The 20,706-nt window shown below is 35.8% G+C and overlaps 1 protein-coding gene across 1 annotated transcript; it reads right to left on the reverse strand.

The window, feature by feature from the left end:
- Nucleotides 1–2,629: 2,629 nt before the first annotated feature.
- Nucleotides 2,630–15,455, reverse strand: LOC124987453 (F-box/LRR-repeat protein 21-like). The gene is made up of 6 exons (XM_047556699.1): nt 15,405–15,455; nt 13,763–13,858; nt 10,958–11,324; nt 5,896–6,018; nt 3,982–4,153; nt 2,630–3,612 (listed from the first exon to the last, which is right to left on the reverse strand). Exons 2-6 carry the CDS (start codon nt 13,843–13,845, stop codon nt 2,969–2,971), a joined length of 1,389 nt encoding a protein of 462 aa, XP_047412655.1. The 5' UTR covers nt 13,846–13,858; nt 15,405–15,455; the 3' UTR covers nt 2,630–2,968.
- Between the last annotated feature and the right edge of the window lie 5,251 nt (nt 15,456–20,706).

Consider the following 20,706-nt stretch of genomic DNA (forward strand, 5'->3'; position numbering starts at 1 on the left):
CAAAAGCAATACAGATACACCTAAACATCTGCTTGCCTACTGACTGATTCCTCCATTTTATTATAAAATACCAATGGAACAAAGGTTCATAAAGTAGGAAAAGAAAACTTACAAAAAGACCTTTTCCCCCATTCTCTTCATTTACTTTTTTGCCCACGAAATTATCCAAGTGCTTCTAAAATCCTCTAACAAGTACAAAGAAATATTTTTAACATGAACAGGTATGCTGACAGGACTAAGTTTTTTCAAAGACTAAAGTATGAAATCTAGTAACAAACATTCATTTATCTAAAATTCTCTAATTTTAGGTAAGCAACTTTTCAGAGACTTCCAGGGCATATGGAAATGCTTTCATTAGGTAAAACATTAAAGTGTATGTTTTCTAATCTTGTTTTGGCTAATTTAAAAAAATGTTCTGTTTGCCATTTATATTCACTCAGTAAATTGGACTAATCAGGGGAATTGATCTGAGCTGATGAACTTAGATGACCCTGAGTTTTGCTCTAAGTTTCATTAGGTTGCTTAGTTAACAAACTCACTAGCAGGTCACTGAAAAACTCTACTTAGAGCAGAACCTCTCATGTGAATAAGCCATTGCCGCTCCTTCTCTCTGTGCTTGACCACTCTTCTCTAGTACCTCTGCTTGCTTCCTTAGCCTCCAGGGTAGACACTACTGGCACTATCACCTTACCATACAGGTACATATGGTATTCTCTCATCCCTTCTCCAGGATAACATGTTAAAGCAGTAACAGGTGAGACCAGAGGCTTAGCTCTGCAGAATTTCTGACATTACTCCAATAACCAACTCCATCCCTTCAAGTCAAGCCCTTCTCTATCAGCTTCCCTCCTTCTCTCCCTCCCTCCTTCCATGTTGGGGATCTCCAATATGCCAGGCAAATGCTATAATAGTGAGCTACATTCCCAGCCCTAAAGTTTTTTTTTTTTTTTTTTTTTTTGTGGTTCTGTTACCCCAATAAGGTTTTAAGTTTCCTATTATTGGCTGCTTTTGTACCTTCCTGAAAACTTAAGTTATAAAAAGATGATCTGCAAAAATAATGTTGTTTCAAGAAATTGGCTTTATTTTTCATATTTTTAGTACCAGGGATTGAACCTGGGAGTATTTGACAACTGAGCCACACCCCCAGATTTTTATTTTTTTTTTATTTTGAGACAGGGTCTTGCTCAGTTTCTTAGGGCCTGACTACTTTGCTAAGGCTGGCTTTGAATTTGGAATCCTGCTCGGCCTCCTGAGCCACTGGGATTATAGGCATGAGCCACCACACCCTGTTTGGTTTTATTTTTTAACCACTAAACTCAGTTCCACTGACATTTATTGATCACTCACTAATGTAGCACCCGCTGTTCTGAGAGTGAGGTGAATATGAGATGCCTACCCTTAGAGAGACAGATTGTGACATAATGGTGAGAATATATGTATAAGAAAAGTACCTAAATTAAGGAATATAAAAATGCTACTTTTAAAACCACCATTTACAAATCACAAATGCATTCTAATTGATAAATAGCCAATAATATTTAAATTTTTGTAATTAAAAGTATTCAAAGCTGGAAAATGATACTTAATTTTATTTTTTTAAGTTTAATTGGTTTCTTAGAAATTTAAGACACTGGGAACAGAAAGCAGGGGAACAAATTTGAAAAAGAAAGTACTGAGGTAAGGTTTATTGAGAACCTACTATGTGCTAACTAGTATGCCAGATGCTGGGGATATAACAATAAGGAAAAAACCCAGTGGTCTTACACTGATGGAGTTTCCAATGCAATGGAATAAATTCACAATAATCAGACAAGTAAATGGTAAATTACACTGATAAATCCTGCTAAGAGCCACAGAGTGTGAGGGTTTGCACAGCCTGGACCTGACACAGGGAATGGGCCAGGTGTTAAGGAAGGCCTCTGTGAGGAAGCAACACTGAAAAAGGCATGGAGGAGCACAGAGTGAAACGGGATGGACAGAAGATTGCAGGTGCCTTGTGTTTGGAAGGCAGAGGACAGTTGAAGGAACTGAGAGAATAGCAGAAGGGCCAGAAGCAGCATGGTGGGAGATGAGGCCAAAGAAGTGGGAAGAGCCATGTGCTGTAGGTTATTTTAAGGTTACATCTTCATCCTAAATTCAAGATAGTGAAGAGTTTTAACTGTGCTGTTAATTAAATTATGAGGTCACTTATGCAAAAGATTTGGCATAATTCCAGATTCATTAATAAGTAGCAGGTCATGCCAATTCCCTCTCTAACACATCCTCCAAAATTTACCTCTTTATCTATGGAATGTATTTAATCAACCAACCATCACAGTGTCTTTTTTCTTTTCGTAGCATCATTATAAAAAGGATCAGAATTATTTAATTTTAATCTAATGCCAATTATTTTCCAAGTTAATATAAAGTAGAATTCAAAGTACACTGGAAATTAGAAGCTGTTTATTGAATCACAAGATAATCTTATGAAGTGCTAAAATTTTTATAAATACAATTAATTAAGCTCCTGTATCTATATTTTGATTTTACTCTAATTTTTAATACTACATATTTTATAAAATGTATTATTATGAAGAGGAACCAGGTACAATAAAAGCAATAAGAATTGTAAAATAAAAGGCACAACTGAAGGGATCCAAGTTTAACATAAATTTACTTACTAAGCTAAAATATACCTTTCAAGGATGGCTAACGAATCTACTTAAAAAAACAACTATAGTTTTTAGCCCTAGCCTATCAACCAGCTAAATCTATACAAAGTCTGTGCTTTATTGACAAAGATTTCTGGTTACTGACATTTCTTATACTTTTTTCAAATAATTCTGCAGCAATCCATTAAGACAGCTTGCAAACAATAAAATATTTAACTAAAATATTTAGGCTATGCATCTTAAAGTTTACATTTGCATAGACAGAAAGCAGCTAATCTTATTGATTTTTCCAAAAGTTCAGAAGCTTTGGTAGTTGGTCACCAGATAGGCATCACATCAGGGAACCACACTCTCCCCAGGTATTTTGAGACTTCAGTATGAATGTCATCGAGGCTGTAATTGTCATCAGGGATCAGAACTTCCTCCATGATACAGAGCTGGTTTAGTCTTCTCCCACAGAGTCTGACAAACTCAACAAATGCACTGCAGCTAACTTCACACTCACTGAGGCCCAAAGCTGTTAAATTTTTACAGTGTTCAGCAATACAAATAAGTTCATTATCAAGAGGCTGAAGACCATTAGCACACACCACTAATTCAATTAGTCGTGGACAATTAAGACCTATCTGTCCTAAAATAGCTTTGCTAACTGAACGACCAAAATAAAGGTGAGTAACTGGGGTTTCTTCTTTGAAGAATGGCTCAAATTCTTCTTCATATAAAAAGAAGTACATAACAACATTAACTGCAGGAGAGTGTTTAATAAGTGCATCCCAACTGTGCTTTTTAATAGGATGAAATTCAATCTGTCCAGGGTTTTCACTTACAACATCAATTCGAAGATGTTCAAGGTTAACATGAGTCTCACTTGAAAGTGCCAGAAGAAGTTCATCACTTAGAATGTAATAATTCAGTGCCAGTTCTTTAAGGCCTTGACAACGGTCAGCTACACAAAGGATTCCTGTGGAGAATGGAGAAAAATTCTTAAGAAAAATAATCATATTTATTATACTAATATAATGCTTGGTAAATTTAAATTTGATAGTATTTACTATTTGCTACAACAGATACCTAACGATTTCTGAGATGGCTGCCAAGAGATAGGATTATATAAGTAATACAAAGTGTATATTTATGTGTTTGAATATATATATGTAACTAAAATATTCTCAGGAAAAGCAATTTAAGCTATATCCAGCTTGCACATTGACTTATTTTGAATAAAATTAATGAATTAGGTTTCATAAGTCTGTAGTTTTCAATAAGAAATTATACTGTTATCATTACTATGATTAAAAAAATCACTTTATCTTTAAAAAATATAAGCTACCATCAGATGAAACATGAGGACAGCTACTCATTTTTAGGAGTCTTAGAGTATCACTATTATTGGCAACAAGAATCTTCAATGAAGGATCATCCACTGGTGTGTCTTCAATTTTGATTGATGATAATGATTTTGAGTTGACAAACACAACTGTAAGTGCTGAGACAAAATGAGCCTGGTGGGACATAAGGAAAAAATTATGAAAACATTTAAAAGTCCACAGCTTCAAATCAAATAATTCATTAAAGCTATGTCAACAAATGCAAACAATAACATAGTAAAATCAACATATTACTGTTTTTCACAGTACCATTAACTAGCAGAAGAAATTTTTATTATAACAAAGTGTAGTTTTATACTTTTATAATTAGTTAATGGAATGGTGAGAAAATTTCATAGAACAGGACTTGCTGTTATTATTCTCAACCTTAAGGATGTGGTGTTCAATATTAAAAAGATACAATTATATTTGTTTCCTAGAATAAGGGTCATCAAATTATGGACCACCAGTCAAATTCAGCCCATGGTCTGTCTATATGATTCACGATTTAAGAATAGTTTTTACATTTTTAAAGGACTGGAAAAAATTTTTAAATAGTCATATTGTGCAATGTGAAAACTACATGAAACTCAGATTTCAGTGTCAGTAAATAAAGTATGACTGGCACACATCCTGCCCCTTCATTATGCACTGCATGTGTTGGTCTTACACTGTAACACACCAGTTGAATATTTGAGGCAGGGCTATATGGCCCTCAGAGCCTGAAATGTTTATTCTTTGGATCTTTTCAACTCCTGCCCTAGAAGAAATAGAAATATTATGTTTTATCCACTTACATATTTCCAGACCTAAAATAGCATGTGACATATAATAAGATACTCGTTAAGAGAATGAATGGTGAGATAGATGACATAATCTTCACTGACATGCTTTGCCAAGCAAATTATCCAAACAGAGTAAATCCAAATCTTTAAATGACTTAAAGATTTACAAACTAAAGTTTATTTATAGTTCGAGCTCGAAATGAGAACAATTCCACAAGGTTTCAGATGCACTATTTTCTGGTAAAGATAGGAAGTCTGCAACTCAAATCTAGGCATGATCACTTTTCCTTTTTAAAATCAATTTTCAACATTAATAGAACCTACTATGGTTCCATTGTTCCCATCAGATTGACCAAACTGGTTAAAAATGCAAATTCATTTATAAGAAAACATTGATTATAAATTGATTCACAAAAGTTTTTAAAGGGTGTGGGGCTAGGCCTCTACTTAATTTTATGGTGTCAAAATTGTTAGAGAAATATAAATATACTACTTTTTCTTTAAGAAATATAAAGTTCATTTTCTCCCTTTAATTAACTTACAATTAGCTACTTTAGTCTTAAAACATTAGAGTCCACATATTACTACAACGACAGTGTATTTTTTTAGCACTTTTTATGCTTAGTAAAATGCTGCAATTTTATCTTATTTTTCTTTAGTTTGCAAGCAAAAGACACCCAAGTCTCAGAGAGATCCTCAACAAGCAACAGCCACAAAACTCACTTTATCCTGAAGTCAATTCTTGGTGCCTGCTCCAGTGACTGCATCAGCTGACCTAGAAGCTGACCCTGGAGGCTGATGCACAACATTAGCCACAGCTTTTAGAATCTAAGCAGCATTTCAGACTAATCTGAAATATAGCTCAGAAACAAGGAAATACCTATACAGAACCAGTAAGTTTTCATCTGATTATTTCTATTATCTTATTGTCCTAATCCCAAATTCCCATTTTTTCAGGGTATCTGAATAGGGTTTCCTGTGTATCTTTTAAAAGTAGGATGAGTCTGTCTTTAGGGAAAGATTCGGTTTTGCCTAGTTTGGCAACTTTTAATAATTTTAGTATATATCACACAAAAAACACAGTATCCTTACCTTTGACACATTCATAAAACTCGGCTTGGCTGTTGAAATCAGTCCCAAGGTCTGGATAGAACAATTTACCAGCTGAGAAAGTATATCACAGGCAGCTTCTGCTGACTCAGTACTACTATCAACCTATAAAGACAATTTTTAAATCTGAATTTCCTAAATATCAAAGTTACTGGAAATATAATTATTTAATAAAATTCAATTGCACAATTTTATTTATTCCTTTAATCAATACAGATGAATATTTCTTTATACAAAATGTCTCAGACTATAAAATAAGAAACAGAAGCGATGACAAATTAACTTGCCAACTATTTCATGCTTTCAAATCTTTTATCATTACCTGAATTTCAGTAATAACATCCAGATGAAGAAAACTGAAGTTTAAGTTAGTCAGTTATAGTTCAAGATCTATACTTCAATCTACTCAGTAACTAGAGAAAAACTGGAAAATTTTTGAGATAAAAATTCTGCAAAACTCAAGAGTACCTCCAGATAAGGATCTAGATATACAAAATGGTTGTTGGTTGTTAACAGGTAGAAGAAAAGATGGCGGATTAGAAGAAGGGTGATTTTCCAGTTGCTCCATGGTTCTGGATTTAAGCAGCGGGAGTACTGCTTCTCATTGAGGTGAGTGATAAAGGGAATTCACTGAAATTCAATATGAGACAGTAAGAGAATCATAGAAACACAGAATTCAGGTGCTTTGAACAAAGGACAATAAAAGTCACTTTGGAGCCAGGCCAGTGGCACCAGTTCACCACTGAGGGAGACAGGACACAGGCAGAGAGACAGAGAGAGAAACACGGTAAACACATTAGGTGTGGGAGAACCAGTAGAATGGAGACGTGGTCTGAACTTAGCTGAACCAGAGCTGCACAGTGAACTGGTGTTTGAAAGGTACTGCATGTTTCTGGGCTGGCAAGTGGAGAGCTGAGGCAGGGAGTCATCCTAAAACAGGCAAGATGGAGAGCTCAGATGACCATGACAAATACTGCCATGCTGCTGTGGTGCCTAGAGTACACCTGGCAGGGCACAACTGAAATGGACACAGAGAGGATTGTGCCCATGGTGATTCAGGCTGGGGATTCTGGGGGAGTGTAGCTCACTTTCCCTCTGGGCCTCGAAGTTCATAGGACCAGCTGGGGAGAGTCCAGAAGCTAGAGACACAGGTACAATTACATGATCTGATCCAGGAAAAACCACCTTTCAAGAGTTGTGGAGGGTTAGTTACCCTGCCCTATGAGTAGAGTTCTTGGGAGGCCCTTGAGGTCCAGATGCCCAGCAGAGATCAGCATCTGTCCAGCCCCAGGGTACGGGGATCCAATTGATCTGGAGCAGGTACTACCTGACAAAGTTCCAAGGGTACGGTCAGAGCTAATCCCCAAACCCCAACACTGGAAATTCCCATTTAGAATTGTGTATCAGCTCTGTCCTGACTTTTTAATTTTGCTTTGATTTTTTAATTTATTTGCTTGTTTTTCCTTTGCTTTTGTTTCTTGTTCCCTCCCTCCTTTCTTCTCTAAAAGTCAATTTCTCTTGTTCATATTTTGCTTCTTTTAGTTATTCTTTACTCCTTCTTTTTAGCTGTCACTTGCTACCTCTTGCCTGCTTTCCCTGTTCACTTTTTGAATATTTTAAACTTTCTATTGCCTTCATACTCATTTTCTTTTGTCTTAATAAACTGCAACTTACCATCTTTTAGAACTTGTTCATATTTAGTATATGCAATTCCTGCCCTGACCATTCACATCATTGCAGGTATTAATACTATGGATAGCCATTTAACACCTGCTGTTTACTTTAATGCTAGGTCTAATTTGTAGCTATTTATTGTTAACTGCTGACCCTATTTCTTCTCTTTTTGTGGTAATTGTTGTTGTAGATGTCATAGTAGGCAACAGACATTTATTTTAATGCTGTATAACATCTCCTGCTTTTTTTGTTTCCTGCATCTCTGGGAGGGGTTGGGAAGTGACTGAGACATGTCTGGGTTCAAGGGGTAGAGACTCTGCGGCTGAACTACACCCACAATCCAGCCAAGTGACAGTGCACCTTGCTTCACATATAAGCTAATCCTACTCAGGATTCGATAATACTTTAACACATGGAAGAGGAGAGACAACAACCCACAATCAACAACCAGGTGCCAAGCAGGAATACACAGACTATAAGACATGCGCTCCTACTGCAAAAACAGAGACGTTTCAAAATAACCACTCAGAGGAATCCAGTGTTACAGCAGCTCTTCAAGAGTGACTTAAATTAGCAGTTTGGTAGAGGCAAAGTGAGAGGCACTGGCAGTTGAAATTAACAATTAACACTTGCAATACACTGAGTCTATGTATTAAAGTTAAGATATACCAACAACCCAGGACTTACTCCAAAAGAGATAACTACCCCCTAAAGGACCCTCTCATAAAAAAGAAGGATGAATTCATCTTAACAGATGTGCAAGTCTAAGATATCTTAAAAATGTGAGGAAACAGGCACACAAGGCTCATTCCAAAATTTATAATCTCCCAACAAAGGAATCCACAGATACTGATGTGGATAAACAAAGAAACATTACAAAAATTGATTATTAAAATGATTAACGAACTAAAAGAAGATCTAAGGAATGAATTTAAAGAGTAAATGCAATAGTAGAAAATCCATTTCAATAAAGAGAAAAAGATTCTAAAATAAAATCAAACAGAACTCCTGGAAACGAAAAATATAATAAATCCACTGAACTTCAGGCCTCAGAGACAGAGTATGTGAACTTGAATACTTAGTATGCAGTAAGAAATAAAAAAGAACATAATCAGAATATACAAGAACTGGGGCTAGGACTATAGCTTACTTAGCATGTGTGAGGCACTGGATTTGATTCTTAGCACCACATAAAAATAAATAAATAAAATAAAGGCATGCTGTCCATCTACAACTATAAAATAAAAATTAAAAAAAAAAAAGAATATACGAGAACTCTAGGATGGCCAGGTTTGGTGGTGCATGCCTGTAATCCCAGTGGCTCGGGAGGCTGAGGCAGAAGATCAAGAGTTAAAGTCAGCCTCAACAACTTAATGAGGCTCTAAGCAACTCAGCGAGACCCTGTCTCTAATGAAATACAAAATAGGGCTGGGGATGTGGCTCAGTGGTTAAGCATCCCTGGGTTCAATCCCTGGTACCAAAAAAAAAAAAAAAAAAAAAAAAGAACTCCAAGACAACATTAAGAGATCAAACTTAAGAGTCACTGAGATTGGGAAGACAGAATAGAGATATAGACTAATGGTATTAAGAACATTTTCAGTGAAATTATAACAGAAAATTCTCCAAATCTTAGGAATGAGATAGACATCCATATATAAGAGGCAAATAGATCCTCAAATAGATATATTTAAAAAACCCTCCAAGGCACATCAAAATCAAAATGCCTAACAGAATAAGGATAAAACATTAAAAGTCATAGGAGGAAAATGTCAAGTCACTCATGTAGAGTTAAACCAATAAGGCTCACTTCTGACTTCTCAGCTCATACTCTAAAATCCAGGAGCACTTGGAATGAGGTAATCTAAGCTCTGAAAGAAAACAATTACCAATCAATATTGTTATATCCAGGAAAGCTATCATTCAGAATTTAAGAATAAAAACTTTTCACAAGGATAAATTAAAATAATTCATAACAACTAAGACAACATTATAGAAATTATTTCAATACTACACTCAGAAGAACTCAAAAACAAAATTCCACAGTCATCAAATGGATGAAGTTTGCTAGTAATTAAGCAAATGAAAATTAAGACCAAATTAAATTTGTGAAACAAATGAAAGTGACAAGAAAATAATAAACATCTTTTCATAATAATTCTGAATGTAAATGGTCTCTATTATCCAACTGAAAGACACAGACTGACAGAATGGATTAAAAAACAGGACATGAAAGTGATGTACAGATTGAATGCAATCCCCATCAAAGTACCTATGACATTCTTCACAGAATTAGAATACCCCAGTTGACAAATGGGCAAATGATCTAAAAAGACATTTTTCAAAAGAGGAAATACAAATGACCAACAAATATAGTAAAAATACATTCAACATCCTCAGCAATTAGGGAAATGCTAATGAAAACTACACTGAGATTTTATCTCAGTCCAAATAGAATGGCAGACATCAAGAGTACAAAGAACAATAATTACTGATGAGGAGGTGGGGAAAAGGTATACTTTGTTGGAGGCAATGCAAATTAGTATGATCACTTTGAAAAGCAGGAAGGAGATTCCTCAAAGTACTAGGAATGGAACCACTCAGGTATCCCACTACTTGGTATTTATCCAGAAGATCTACACACTATAGTGATACATGCACACCAATGTCTACATCAGCACATTTCACAATAACTGAGTTATGGAATTAGCCCAGGTACCTGTAAACAGATGGATTGATAAAAAAAGAATGTGGTATAGATACACAGTGGAGTTTTACTCTGCCATAAAAAAGAAGGAAATCATGCTATTTGTAGGTAAACGAACAGAACTGGAGAACATGTTGAGTGAAATATGCCACACTCAGAAAGTCAAGGTTCAAATGTTTTCTTTCATATGAAGAAGAAAGAGAGAGAATAAAAAAATGAATAAAAAAGGGGAGATAATCTCACAAAAATAGAAGAAAGACCAATAGAGTAGAAGGAGGAAACTGAGATGGAGAGAGGAAGGACAGACGTGGGGAAGTACCAAAGAATAAAATCTACCAATTATGCTATGTCCATGCCACGTATGAATATACCATAATGAATTCTGCATATCTCTATATAATTATAACACACTAACTAAAATACAATAGTAATAATAGACAGGAGATCAGTGAGGTAGAGCAAGTTTTGGGGGGAAGGAAGAGTGGAGGGGAAGGGAAGGTACCTGGGAATGAGATTGATCGAATTATGTTTTATGCATCTACAAATATGGCATAATGATTCCCACTATTATATGCAATTATAAATCACCAAAAACTGAAATATACAGACAAAAAGTTGTTAAAACAAAATATAAGCCCATTTTTCGATAGTGTTTATTTTTCTTACCTTAAAGCTGACATACTGAAGATGTATAGCATGCTTTTTAATGATCTGTTGAATGAGGTCAGGATGAGTAGACCTAAAATATGAAGTAGCTGATTGGTTCAGTTCAAATTCAAACTTCCTCCAAAGGTCAGGAATATGAAACACCTCATTCCATCTCCTACACACAGAAGATGCTCGGGCCCGATCTATTAAAGGAAGATACTGAAAAATTCGTAATACCACGTGGTGAGGCAGACTCCCCCAGTCGAGAACAACAGTGGACACATGAGTCTGTTTTAGAGAAGAGCAGAACCCAAGTTTGGGCTGTTTCACTGCTGGTGAAGACTGGACAATTTTATTCACAACAGAAAAATTGTTCCTCTTCATTCTGTAAACATTAGAAAATGTTAAGTGTTTGATCTTTTTCACATTTCTATTAACTATTTGCACTTTAATTGTACAGAATCATATTATAAAATGAAAACAATTAAATAATAATTTTCATAATAATATTTCACTTTCAAGCATTGATAGGTGCTGCTTTACCCTGGGGATAGAGATATATAAGTGTAAACTTATTCTCAAATATATCATTACATGGAGAAAACCAATGATAAATTAAATGACTGAAGGTGGGACAAGATGCAGTGGAAGAAAAAGAGAATGGCATTTGACTGAGTTTGCACAGGGGAGAAGTGGTTGGAGAAGCTTCCAAGAGAAAATGTGTAAGGAAGCAGCGTATGTCCCAGGTTTTGTTTCTGTTTTTGTTTTTGTTTTTGGTCAATTACTATATCATACCACTCCTACAAAGGAGGAAGCAACACACTGCAATTTTGCTAAGAACTCCTGAGAGGTCTCGAAGACCATAATTGAAAGTATAAGTCTAGGTAAATCTCATCTATGCTACTCACTCAATAATCTTGTCAGAGAAAATTACTCAAAGCATGTGAAAAACAGAGATTACAACCACACCCAGCTAATAAAATTGTTGTGAGGATTAAAGTGCTGCGTGTGGCAGCACATAGTAAGTGCTCAATAAAGGTTGCAGTCTGTATTGCTATATTAAATTGTCCAATGCATTTTTCTGAACTATTTTTACTTCTATGTCAAAGTACAATTCTAAGAAAAAGTCAAATGCTCTGTAACATTTTCAGATGACAGTTGGGACACATGAACTCTAGGGAAGATGGATACAGCAGGGACAGAATCTTCTTTTAAGCAATACATCTGATCCTCTTCAGTCAAAGATAAACAGCAAGGGAACAAGCATTCTTCACTCCCGCAAAAAAGAAATGATGGATCTCTAGGTATTAGCCAGCCTGGGTTGCAACTAACTTACACCAAATTTGAAGTTCAGATATATTCAAATATATATGGTCATCTTCTACATATACTTTATCTGAGAATTCTAAGTATTTCAAGCATACAATTATTTAAAAGGCAAAATAATTGTAAGGGTGGTTATGAATTTCATTTAAGTCTGGTTAACTATTTAATCATTCCTTTTACCCTTCAAAGTTCAATTTCATAACTGAAACATACCTTCAAATCTAATGAAATAGTCATTTAATGTGTAAATATGTCTGTCTTGTGAGCCACTTTATCTGATATGAAACATTTCTTAACTACAACATAGAGGTGGATACCAGAAGCAGGACTGACCTATAAAGTCACAGAACAAAGTGAAGTTATCTTTAGGATTTGGAAAACTGAACAGAGAAAGAAAAATAGTTGCAAAGCTATATCCCAAGCATCATAAAAGCTACTACATATATTTTAGTTTGACTAAACTAGTTATATGCATTAACTTTGAAACTATCCAGCAATTCAATGTAAAATACACAAAACTGCTGATTATCAATAGTTCTAAGTATATGCTATTAATCTCTTTAATGCTATTTAAATACAATAGTAATTAAAGCAAAGTAAAGTAAGTAAAGCAATGGAAGTTGGATTCTAAATTCAGATGCAGAGAATATTTATTAACATTTTGTTTATAACTTTTCATTTGACAACCTACAAAATATATAGTTAAAATTTCACTAATTATTACCAAAGAAATGTTGCCCCCAATAAGAATCCTATCCCAGAAAATCAGTGAAGCCAAACATAAAACAAATACTTCACCCAAATGCCGGGTTAGAAAACCACCTTGTAGTTCTCTAAACAGGATTGTATTATATCTTAAATATAATTCATATAACATGGATGGCTAAAATTATTGGATAAAATCACTAAATTAGCCAGACATAGGGCGCACACCTGTAATCCCAGTGGCTCAGGAGGCTGAGGAGGGAGGATCACAAGTTCAAAGCCAGCCTCAGCAACTTATCAAGGCACTTAGCAACTCCATGAGACCCTCCCTAAACAAAGGGCTGGGGATGTGGCTCAATGGTTAAATTAATAGGTTAAATGCCCCTGGGTTCAATTCCTAGTACCAAAAAAAAAAAAAAAAAAAAAAAAAAAAAAAAAAAAAAAAAACCCAAAAAACAAAAAACACTAAATTGCCCATTTACTGATTAGAAGACTCACAATAAAAAATTAAAAGATATAATATTAATAGCAATAATTTAGTAAAAGTAACATTTTAATTTTCATTTTCCTTGGTATATTAATTTCATCCCAAAGTTATAAACTTCATAAAAATACTATTTTATAGCTATATGCTTCAGTAAGATATATTTTAGAATGTAAGACAAATTAATCTTAATGCCTTGAAAGTCTTGAAATAAAAATCCTAGCCTAAAGATATGGAACCATTTAACAAAAGATCATTTCTTTTTCAAACTAAAGAAATGGATTATTTCTTCTTCCAGCCTTTCTTACCTAAAGAAGGCTTCCAAGTTACAGCTGACTCTGAACCAACAAAGCAAAGCTCCTGCTGTCCCAGAGCACTCACCAACATCCATTTGACTTCACTTCCTGTCTTGGCAAAATACCACAAAAACACATTTGTCATAATATATAAGTCAAAATGAAATAACTTTGCTTAGGTTATTTATATATCATTGTATACCTGGTAGAATTTTGTTAGGAAATTACTAATTCCAAAACAATTTTTTGACCATTGAAAAAAGACCTGGTTAGTGGAAATATCGCAATACTTGCCAGAAATTACACTTTAAGCTCTACTAAGGATATAGATCAAGCAAAGGACTCTGACGATTCACATTTTAATATTAATATCTATGCAGAGATATTACAAAGAGTTTAAGGTAGTTCATGACTATATTTGTTTATTGGTTATGTACATATTTTAATTCCAGTTTTCAGCATCATGTTATAATAATGAAATAGGCAGACATGTAACTTTTTTGTAACTTTATCATTCCCATATAAATACATTTTGTCTGCTGTTAATGGAACATACGCCTCTGAATTTTTTTCAATTTTTCATTTATATTGAAATATGTGGCACTGATCCATTCATACTCTGAGATTTGACCAATTTCAGGCAAATTGACGTGTCAGAGTTAGGATCAAAGTCTATCAAAATTGAAATTAAGAACAGGTCTCTACTAGGATAAAACCTATGGCTTTGGCATCAAGAGTAAATGCTGTAAAGTAAAATAAACCACTGTATCCTACTTTTGTAAATCAAACTCAACTATGTAGAGGAGATAGATGAGGCAATCTATTGATACATTAAAGACTGGTAAATATTTACTTTCTACCACCTTCCATTTCTCAATTTGTCTCTGAACTCTACTACTAAAGTTCAGCTTGGAAAGACAGGGAGAATGAACTTGGGCACAATATTCACAATCTGGTTCCCATTGCCATCAGTTCTGCCATTAGCCAAACCACTCTTTACCAACAATGGCAAGGTGGCTCTCCCTCCTTTACACTCTCTTCAGAAGGGTGAAAGGTGTTATCAGACACACTTACAGAGAAACACCACAAATATGAGCAAGACAAGTTAAGTGACTTGTGTGTCCTGGCACAGATGACACACCATTTTATTTAATGAAGAAACTTTTCTACTGACTTATAAATATGGCTAATTTCTGCGTCTGTAGATCATTCTTTTTAATTTTGTTTTAAATTTATGAATATGTAGTATGAGTGCCTTTTATGGGGTTCAGTGTAATATTTTAACATATATTAAACATGTACCAATCAAGTCAGGGTAATCAGCATTTCTATTTCCTTATTATTTCTTTGTGTTTGGAGTCTTTGAGCTCCTCTCTCTAGTTCTTCTTAAAATGTAACATGTTATTGTGAACTAGAGTCATCCACTGTGCAATGGAAGACCAGAACTTATTCCATCTATCTTACCTGTTATCTAATGCTCCTTCCCCACCCCTCCTAGCCTTCAGCTACCACAAGGAGAGAATGTGGATAATACACAGTATTTGTCCTCCTTTGTCTGACTGTAGGCCATTCTTTAGGCTGGAGAACACCGAAGTAATCTGGCAAGTGTAAATAAATGGGGAATTGCTACCTAAGACTAATGATGCACAAGTACCTTTCTCAGATCAATTCATTGAAGTCTTCAGGACCAGATGAATTACTTCCCTGGTTGCAGAAGGAAGGGTAAGGGGCTGTCTTCGAGTCATTATCTGAAATCATGATGGCTGGTAGAAAACAAAACCAAAATATAAGACTTCATCAAATGATAAGCCACACTTTAAATGAGGGCTGGGGAGATAGCTCAGTTGGTAGGGTGCTTGCCTTACAAGCACAAGGCCCTGGGTTCAATTCCCAGCACTGCAAACTATAAATAAATAAATAAATAAAAATAAAGGGAGAAATGAGTGAGGTGAACAATCATTTCAATATTTCTAGAGTATAAAATGTGTTTATTAGTTTTTAGGAAACTATGATGATAATTCAGAACTAATTTAGTAGCTATGCTTAGCCACCTTAACTCAAATTGTTTTTTGATATGTTTATTAATTTGGTGTATCAGGTAACCATGTGAACTGAATCCTCTAAAAGTATCTAATAAATCTCCCACAGAGATCTAAGGGCAAGATAATCAAAGTCAGATCAGATGGCAGCCTGACAGAACATCTAAAACCAACTTTGTAGCAGCAATGGAAGCAACTGTCTTCAGAACCATTATCAGTCTCTTCCCAAAAAGCTAAAAGAATTCAAAACAGATACTTCAAGAAGTCTCAAGTTTTTAATTGTCATAACAATAGAAATAATATGTAAATATCACAGATAACAGCATAACAATTCAAAACTATCCCCAAACTCTAGACACATTTACAAGAAAGATGAAAATGAACAAAAATAATTATCAAGTCAAGTGCAACAGTTTATGACTGTAATCCCAGCTACTGCAGATGCTGAGGCAGAAAGATCCTGAGTTTGAGGCCAGTCTGGGCAATTTTAGTGAAGCCCTATCTCAAAATAAAAAAATTAAAAGAGCTGGGGTTATAGTTCAGTGATAAAATGCCTCTGGGATCAATAACCAGTACCAAAAGAGAAGAAATAATTATCAAATGTCCTTTACTTAATCTACTTTCTCAAATGGCATGCTGAGAAATCAAAACTGCTGCCACAAGTACCTAGCGCCTGACAAGGGGTCTGAAATACCAATCAATGGTGCAATGAATGACAGGGGAAGAACGTTCTGAGAGAGGGCTGAAGACTTGTTTCAAAATACAGCTTTAAAACGCTTAGCTTTCTAACACAAGAATCACTTGTGCTAAGGAGTGCTCTTTTTACTATATAGAATTCAAGCAGAAGAGGAAACAAAATTCGTTGGGGATGTTGTCACAAATGTTTATGTTCCTGTGGGCCACAAGGCCTCTAAGTTCCCTTCTAAGTCTAAAAGCTACAATTAAAAATATTAAAATTATTAGTGAGACACTGTCTCAAAATAAAAAATAAGAGGGACTGGGGGTGTGGCTTAGTGGTTAAGTACACTGGGTTCAATCTTAAGTACAAAATAATAATAATAATAAAAAGAAAATAGTATCTGATTTCAAGGAGACAAAAGTTAAGAACTGATGTCCAACAACTCTTTCACAAAGCAGTACTTGCCATTTTGTTGATAAGTAATTTTCTATACTTGCAAGCCTATCAATAAATATTTTTATTTTAGAATATGTATGTTTATTCTTAAATAAACCACATGAAGACTTAAGTTTGCAAAATATATTTGGATTGAAATAATTTTTCCAAGTAGAGAGCTGCACAGAACTTGAAGAGGGCAATCTGTTAAAATCCCTGAATGAGGAGTAGCATGAGGCAACTGTTCCCTACTCCACTGTCTTCCCAACCTCTGCTCCCTGACTCTGGAAGAGAAAGAGCAGTGAGAATACCAAGTCAGGTCCTCTGCAGGGAGGTCTTCTGAAATGGGGCAGTCCCATCCTAGTACCAAGGATACTGTGGGTTCTAAGCATTAATGCAAATGATTCCACAAATGATTTTGCAACGTTTTCTGAGAGACAATAATCAGAATTTATGCTTCAATTTCATGTTTTGGGGGGAATTTCTTAAGAGGCATTCTTGTCCAACACAAAAATCAGCATACCTTAAAACATAGATTCTTTCAACCCACAGGAAGGGCCAGAGTCCACCTTTTCTCTTCAACATTTCTTTGAGGTAAATATAAACTTTCTCATACTATAGTCCAATGAACTACAATACTACAAGAAGTCGTGCAAACGCAGCCTCTTGAAAAATTCAGCATTTTTTTGGCGACTACATATATTCAAAACAACAACGCATGCAGGCTTGAAAGAGGAGGTGAAAATGAAATCCTTTCTAGTCTTACCTTCAAAATAATGAACATGTGACTGAATCAGGCTGACCTGGGTCAAGTGCCCAGCATTACAGGGGGAAAAAAAAAAAAAAAAAACCCACAGGATACGAAAACAACCACCTGAGGGTCATACACGCGCAGACCACCTGAGTCGGAGCGGTTCCGCCGCGGGTGAAGTCCCCGCAGGGGGAGGTCCAGCATACCCGGACCTGCCTGATGTAGGCAGCCCTCAGGAGGTGCTCGGACCCTGTTGCGGGCGCCTCCCTCCGCGTGTAGCCACCAACCGCGGCACCTCCGGGCCCGGAACCTACCCAGGCCACCCAGGAGAAAATGTTACCTTTAAACATATAACGGGGGCGTGACGCTGCGCCTGCCAGATTACCGCCGTAGCATCAGTGCCGGCCCAGGTAGCAGCGCCGGGACAGGGGGGCGTGGCCAGGCACTCAGGCTGGAGGGCCCGGGACTTATCTCCCGCCTGCGGACCTCTAGCGCCCCGCAAGCCCGCCCGGAGGCCCGCCCCAGACCTCTGCGCCTGCGTCTAGTTCGCGCCTCAGGGAAGGCGTGGACTTATCTGCTCACGCTGTCCTTTGTTCTTAACTGTTACTTGAAGGTTTCCTGAAGTTCCAGGTCACGCCTAAGGTGACTAGGGGGGAGTTTCCTGTCTGTGTTTTCAGCTAAATTTCTGTGACCACCTACCAGGATATACAGGTGACTGTCCTCTCCAAAAAGCAGTACCCTAACCCCATTCCATTGTCCCCTACTTACACTCACCAAGAAGCGAGCCTCTTTATCAATACACAAATACCCTGAAAGGAAACTTTCTGACATTATCAAAATGACTTTATGATTTTATCAAAAGTGATAGCAGGTCAGTGTTTAACATGTCTATATCACTTCCCTGTCCTGTGCCACACCTCAGTCCCAGAGATAATCACTGCAATGATTCTTTGTGCAAACTACCAACCTTCCAATACACAAGTATATAGTGAGAGTTTCCAGCATGCATAAGAGAAAGCCAGTGTCCTTCGAGATAATATATGCATGGGTGGGCATGGTGGCTCATGCCTGTAATCACAGCAGCTCAGGAGGCTGAAGCAGGAGGATCACAGGTTCCAAGCCAACCTCAGCAACTTAGTGAGGCTGTAAGTAACCTAGTGAGACCCTGTCTCAAAATATAAAGGGCTGAAAATATGTCTCAGTGAGTTAAGCACCCTGGGTTCAATCCCTGGTACAACAAAAAGATAGTATGTGTTTGGACATGCTCTCATTATTCCCTTATGGTTAGATTTTGGGAAACAAGGGAGCATTGAGACATGTGTTTTTTATTGTTCCCCTTTTCTTTAAGGGTGACACATAGGTAGATGTTTGTAACTTTTTAAAAAGACTGTCATTATACTCCCAAGAGTTGGACAACTTTACATTCCCACTGGCCGTGTGTTAAAGTTCCAGTCGCTCCACATTCTCATTTACATTCAATATGCTCAATTTTACAGTCAATCGTTGTAGTTTCATTTTACATTTCCCTAATGAAGAATGATGTTGAACATTCTTCCCATGCTCATTTACCACTGAGCTGTTATCTTAGATAAAGTGCCTATTCAAATACTTTTCCAGTTTTAATTGGGCTATTTGTTTTCTCATTACTGCATTTAGAAAATTCTTTATATACGCCAGATGTATATGATATGAATGTGTGATTTGTAACTATTTTTTTAGTGTGTGACATGACTTTCATTCTCTGTGTATTTTGAAGAACAGAAATTTTAATTTTGATGAAATCTAGCTTATCACTTTGTTCTTTTTTGGATAATCTGTTTGGTGTCAAGTGTAACAAAGTTTGGTCTACTAAGCCAGGATCAGAGAGATTTGTTTTTCCTGTATTTTGACCACATAAATATAGAGGCATATCAATTATATTCATTGGTTAGAAGACTCAATTTTTATGATGTCAGTTCTCCTCAGGTTGATTTCCAGATCAAGGTGAGAACAGAAAAATATTGTCTTGTTACTGATCCAAGAAGGAAAGCACTCAATCTTTAATCATTAATATGACATTCCTAGGTGTTTTTCACAGAGACCCTTTCTTTATAAGGTGAAGGGACGTCTCTTTTATTCCTACTTTGATGAGAGTTTTAAGCAGAAAAGTGGATATTAGTTTTGTCAAGTGTTGTTTTGATGTCTACTTAGATGATCTTATGATTTTGTTAAAGTGGTGAATTACATTGATTGATTTTCAGATGTTAAACCCATCTTGAATTGCTGCCATAAACTTTATTCTGTCATCTTTTATTATCCTTTTTATCTGTTGTTGGAGTTAACCTGCTAAAATTTTCTTTAGAACTTGTGCTTCTGTGTTCCTGGGGTATATTGGTTTGTGCTTTTCTAGTAACTCCTATAAGTTGAGAGGTATTTTCTTCTTTCCAGTGTTCTGGAGAGTTTGTGTAGAAATTGAGTATTATTTTTGTTTGATTGAATTCAACAATGAAGCCACCTGGATCTTTAGTTTATTTTGTGGGAAGGTTTTTAATTAAAATTCTATTACTTGGGTAGACCTGGGGCTACTCGGGTTACCTTTTTCTTCTTGAATGAGCTCTGGGGCTTAACTTATTTAATAGACTGGTATAATATTACTCATAATATTCTCTTATTGTCCTTTTACTATCAGTAGTGTCTGTAATGATGTTATCCCACTCATTGCTAATACTGATAATTTGTTTCTATACTCTCTTTTACCTGTCGGTCTGGTTAAAGGATTGTCAATTTTATTGATCTTTTCTAAGAACAAGTTTTTGGTTTCATTGATTTTTCTCTGCATTTTTTTTCTTCTTTTATATTTCACCAATTTATACTCTGATCTTTATTTCCTTTCTTTTGGGTTTAAATTACTATTCATTTTCTATCTCAGTAGAAACTGAGGTCATTAATTGAGACCTTTCTTCTGGTCTAACGTAGGCATTTAGTGCTATAAACACTCCAGTAAATATTGCTTTACTGGCATATTACTGGTTCCTAAGCTGAGGGAGTCAAGTAAACTCAATCTAGTTATTCA

The sequence above is a fragment of the Sciurus carolinensis genome, chromosome 6, assembly GCF_902686445.1.
Source record: "Sciurus carolinensis chromosome 6, mSciCar1.2, whole genome shotgun sequence".
NCBI lineage: Eukaryota > Metazoa > Chordata > Mammalia > Rodentia > Sciuridae > Sciurus > Sciurus carolinensis.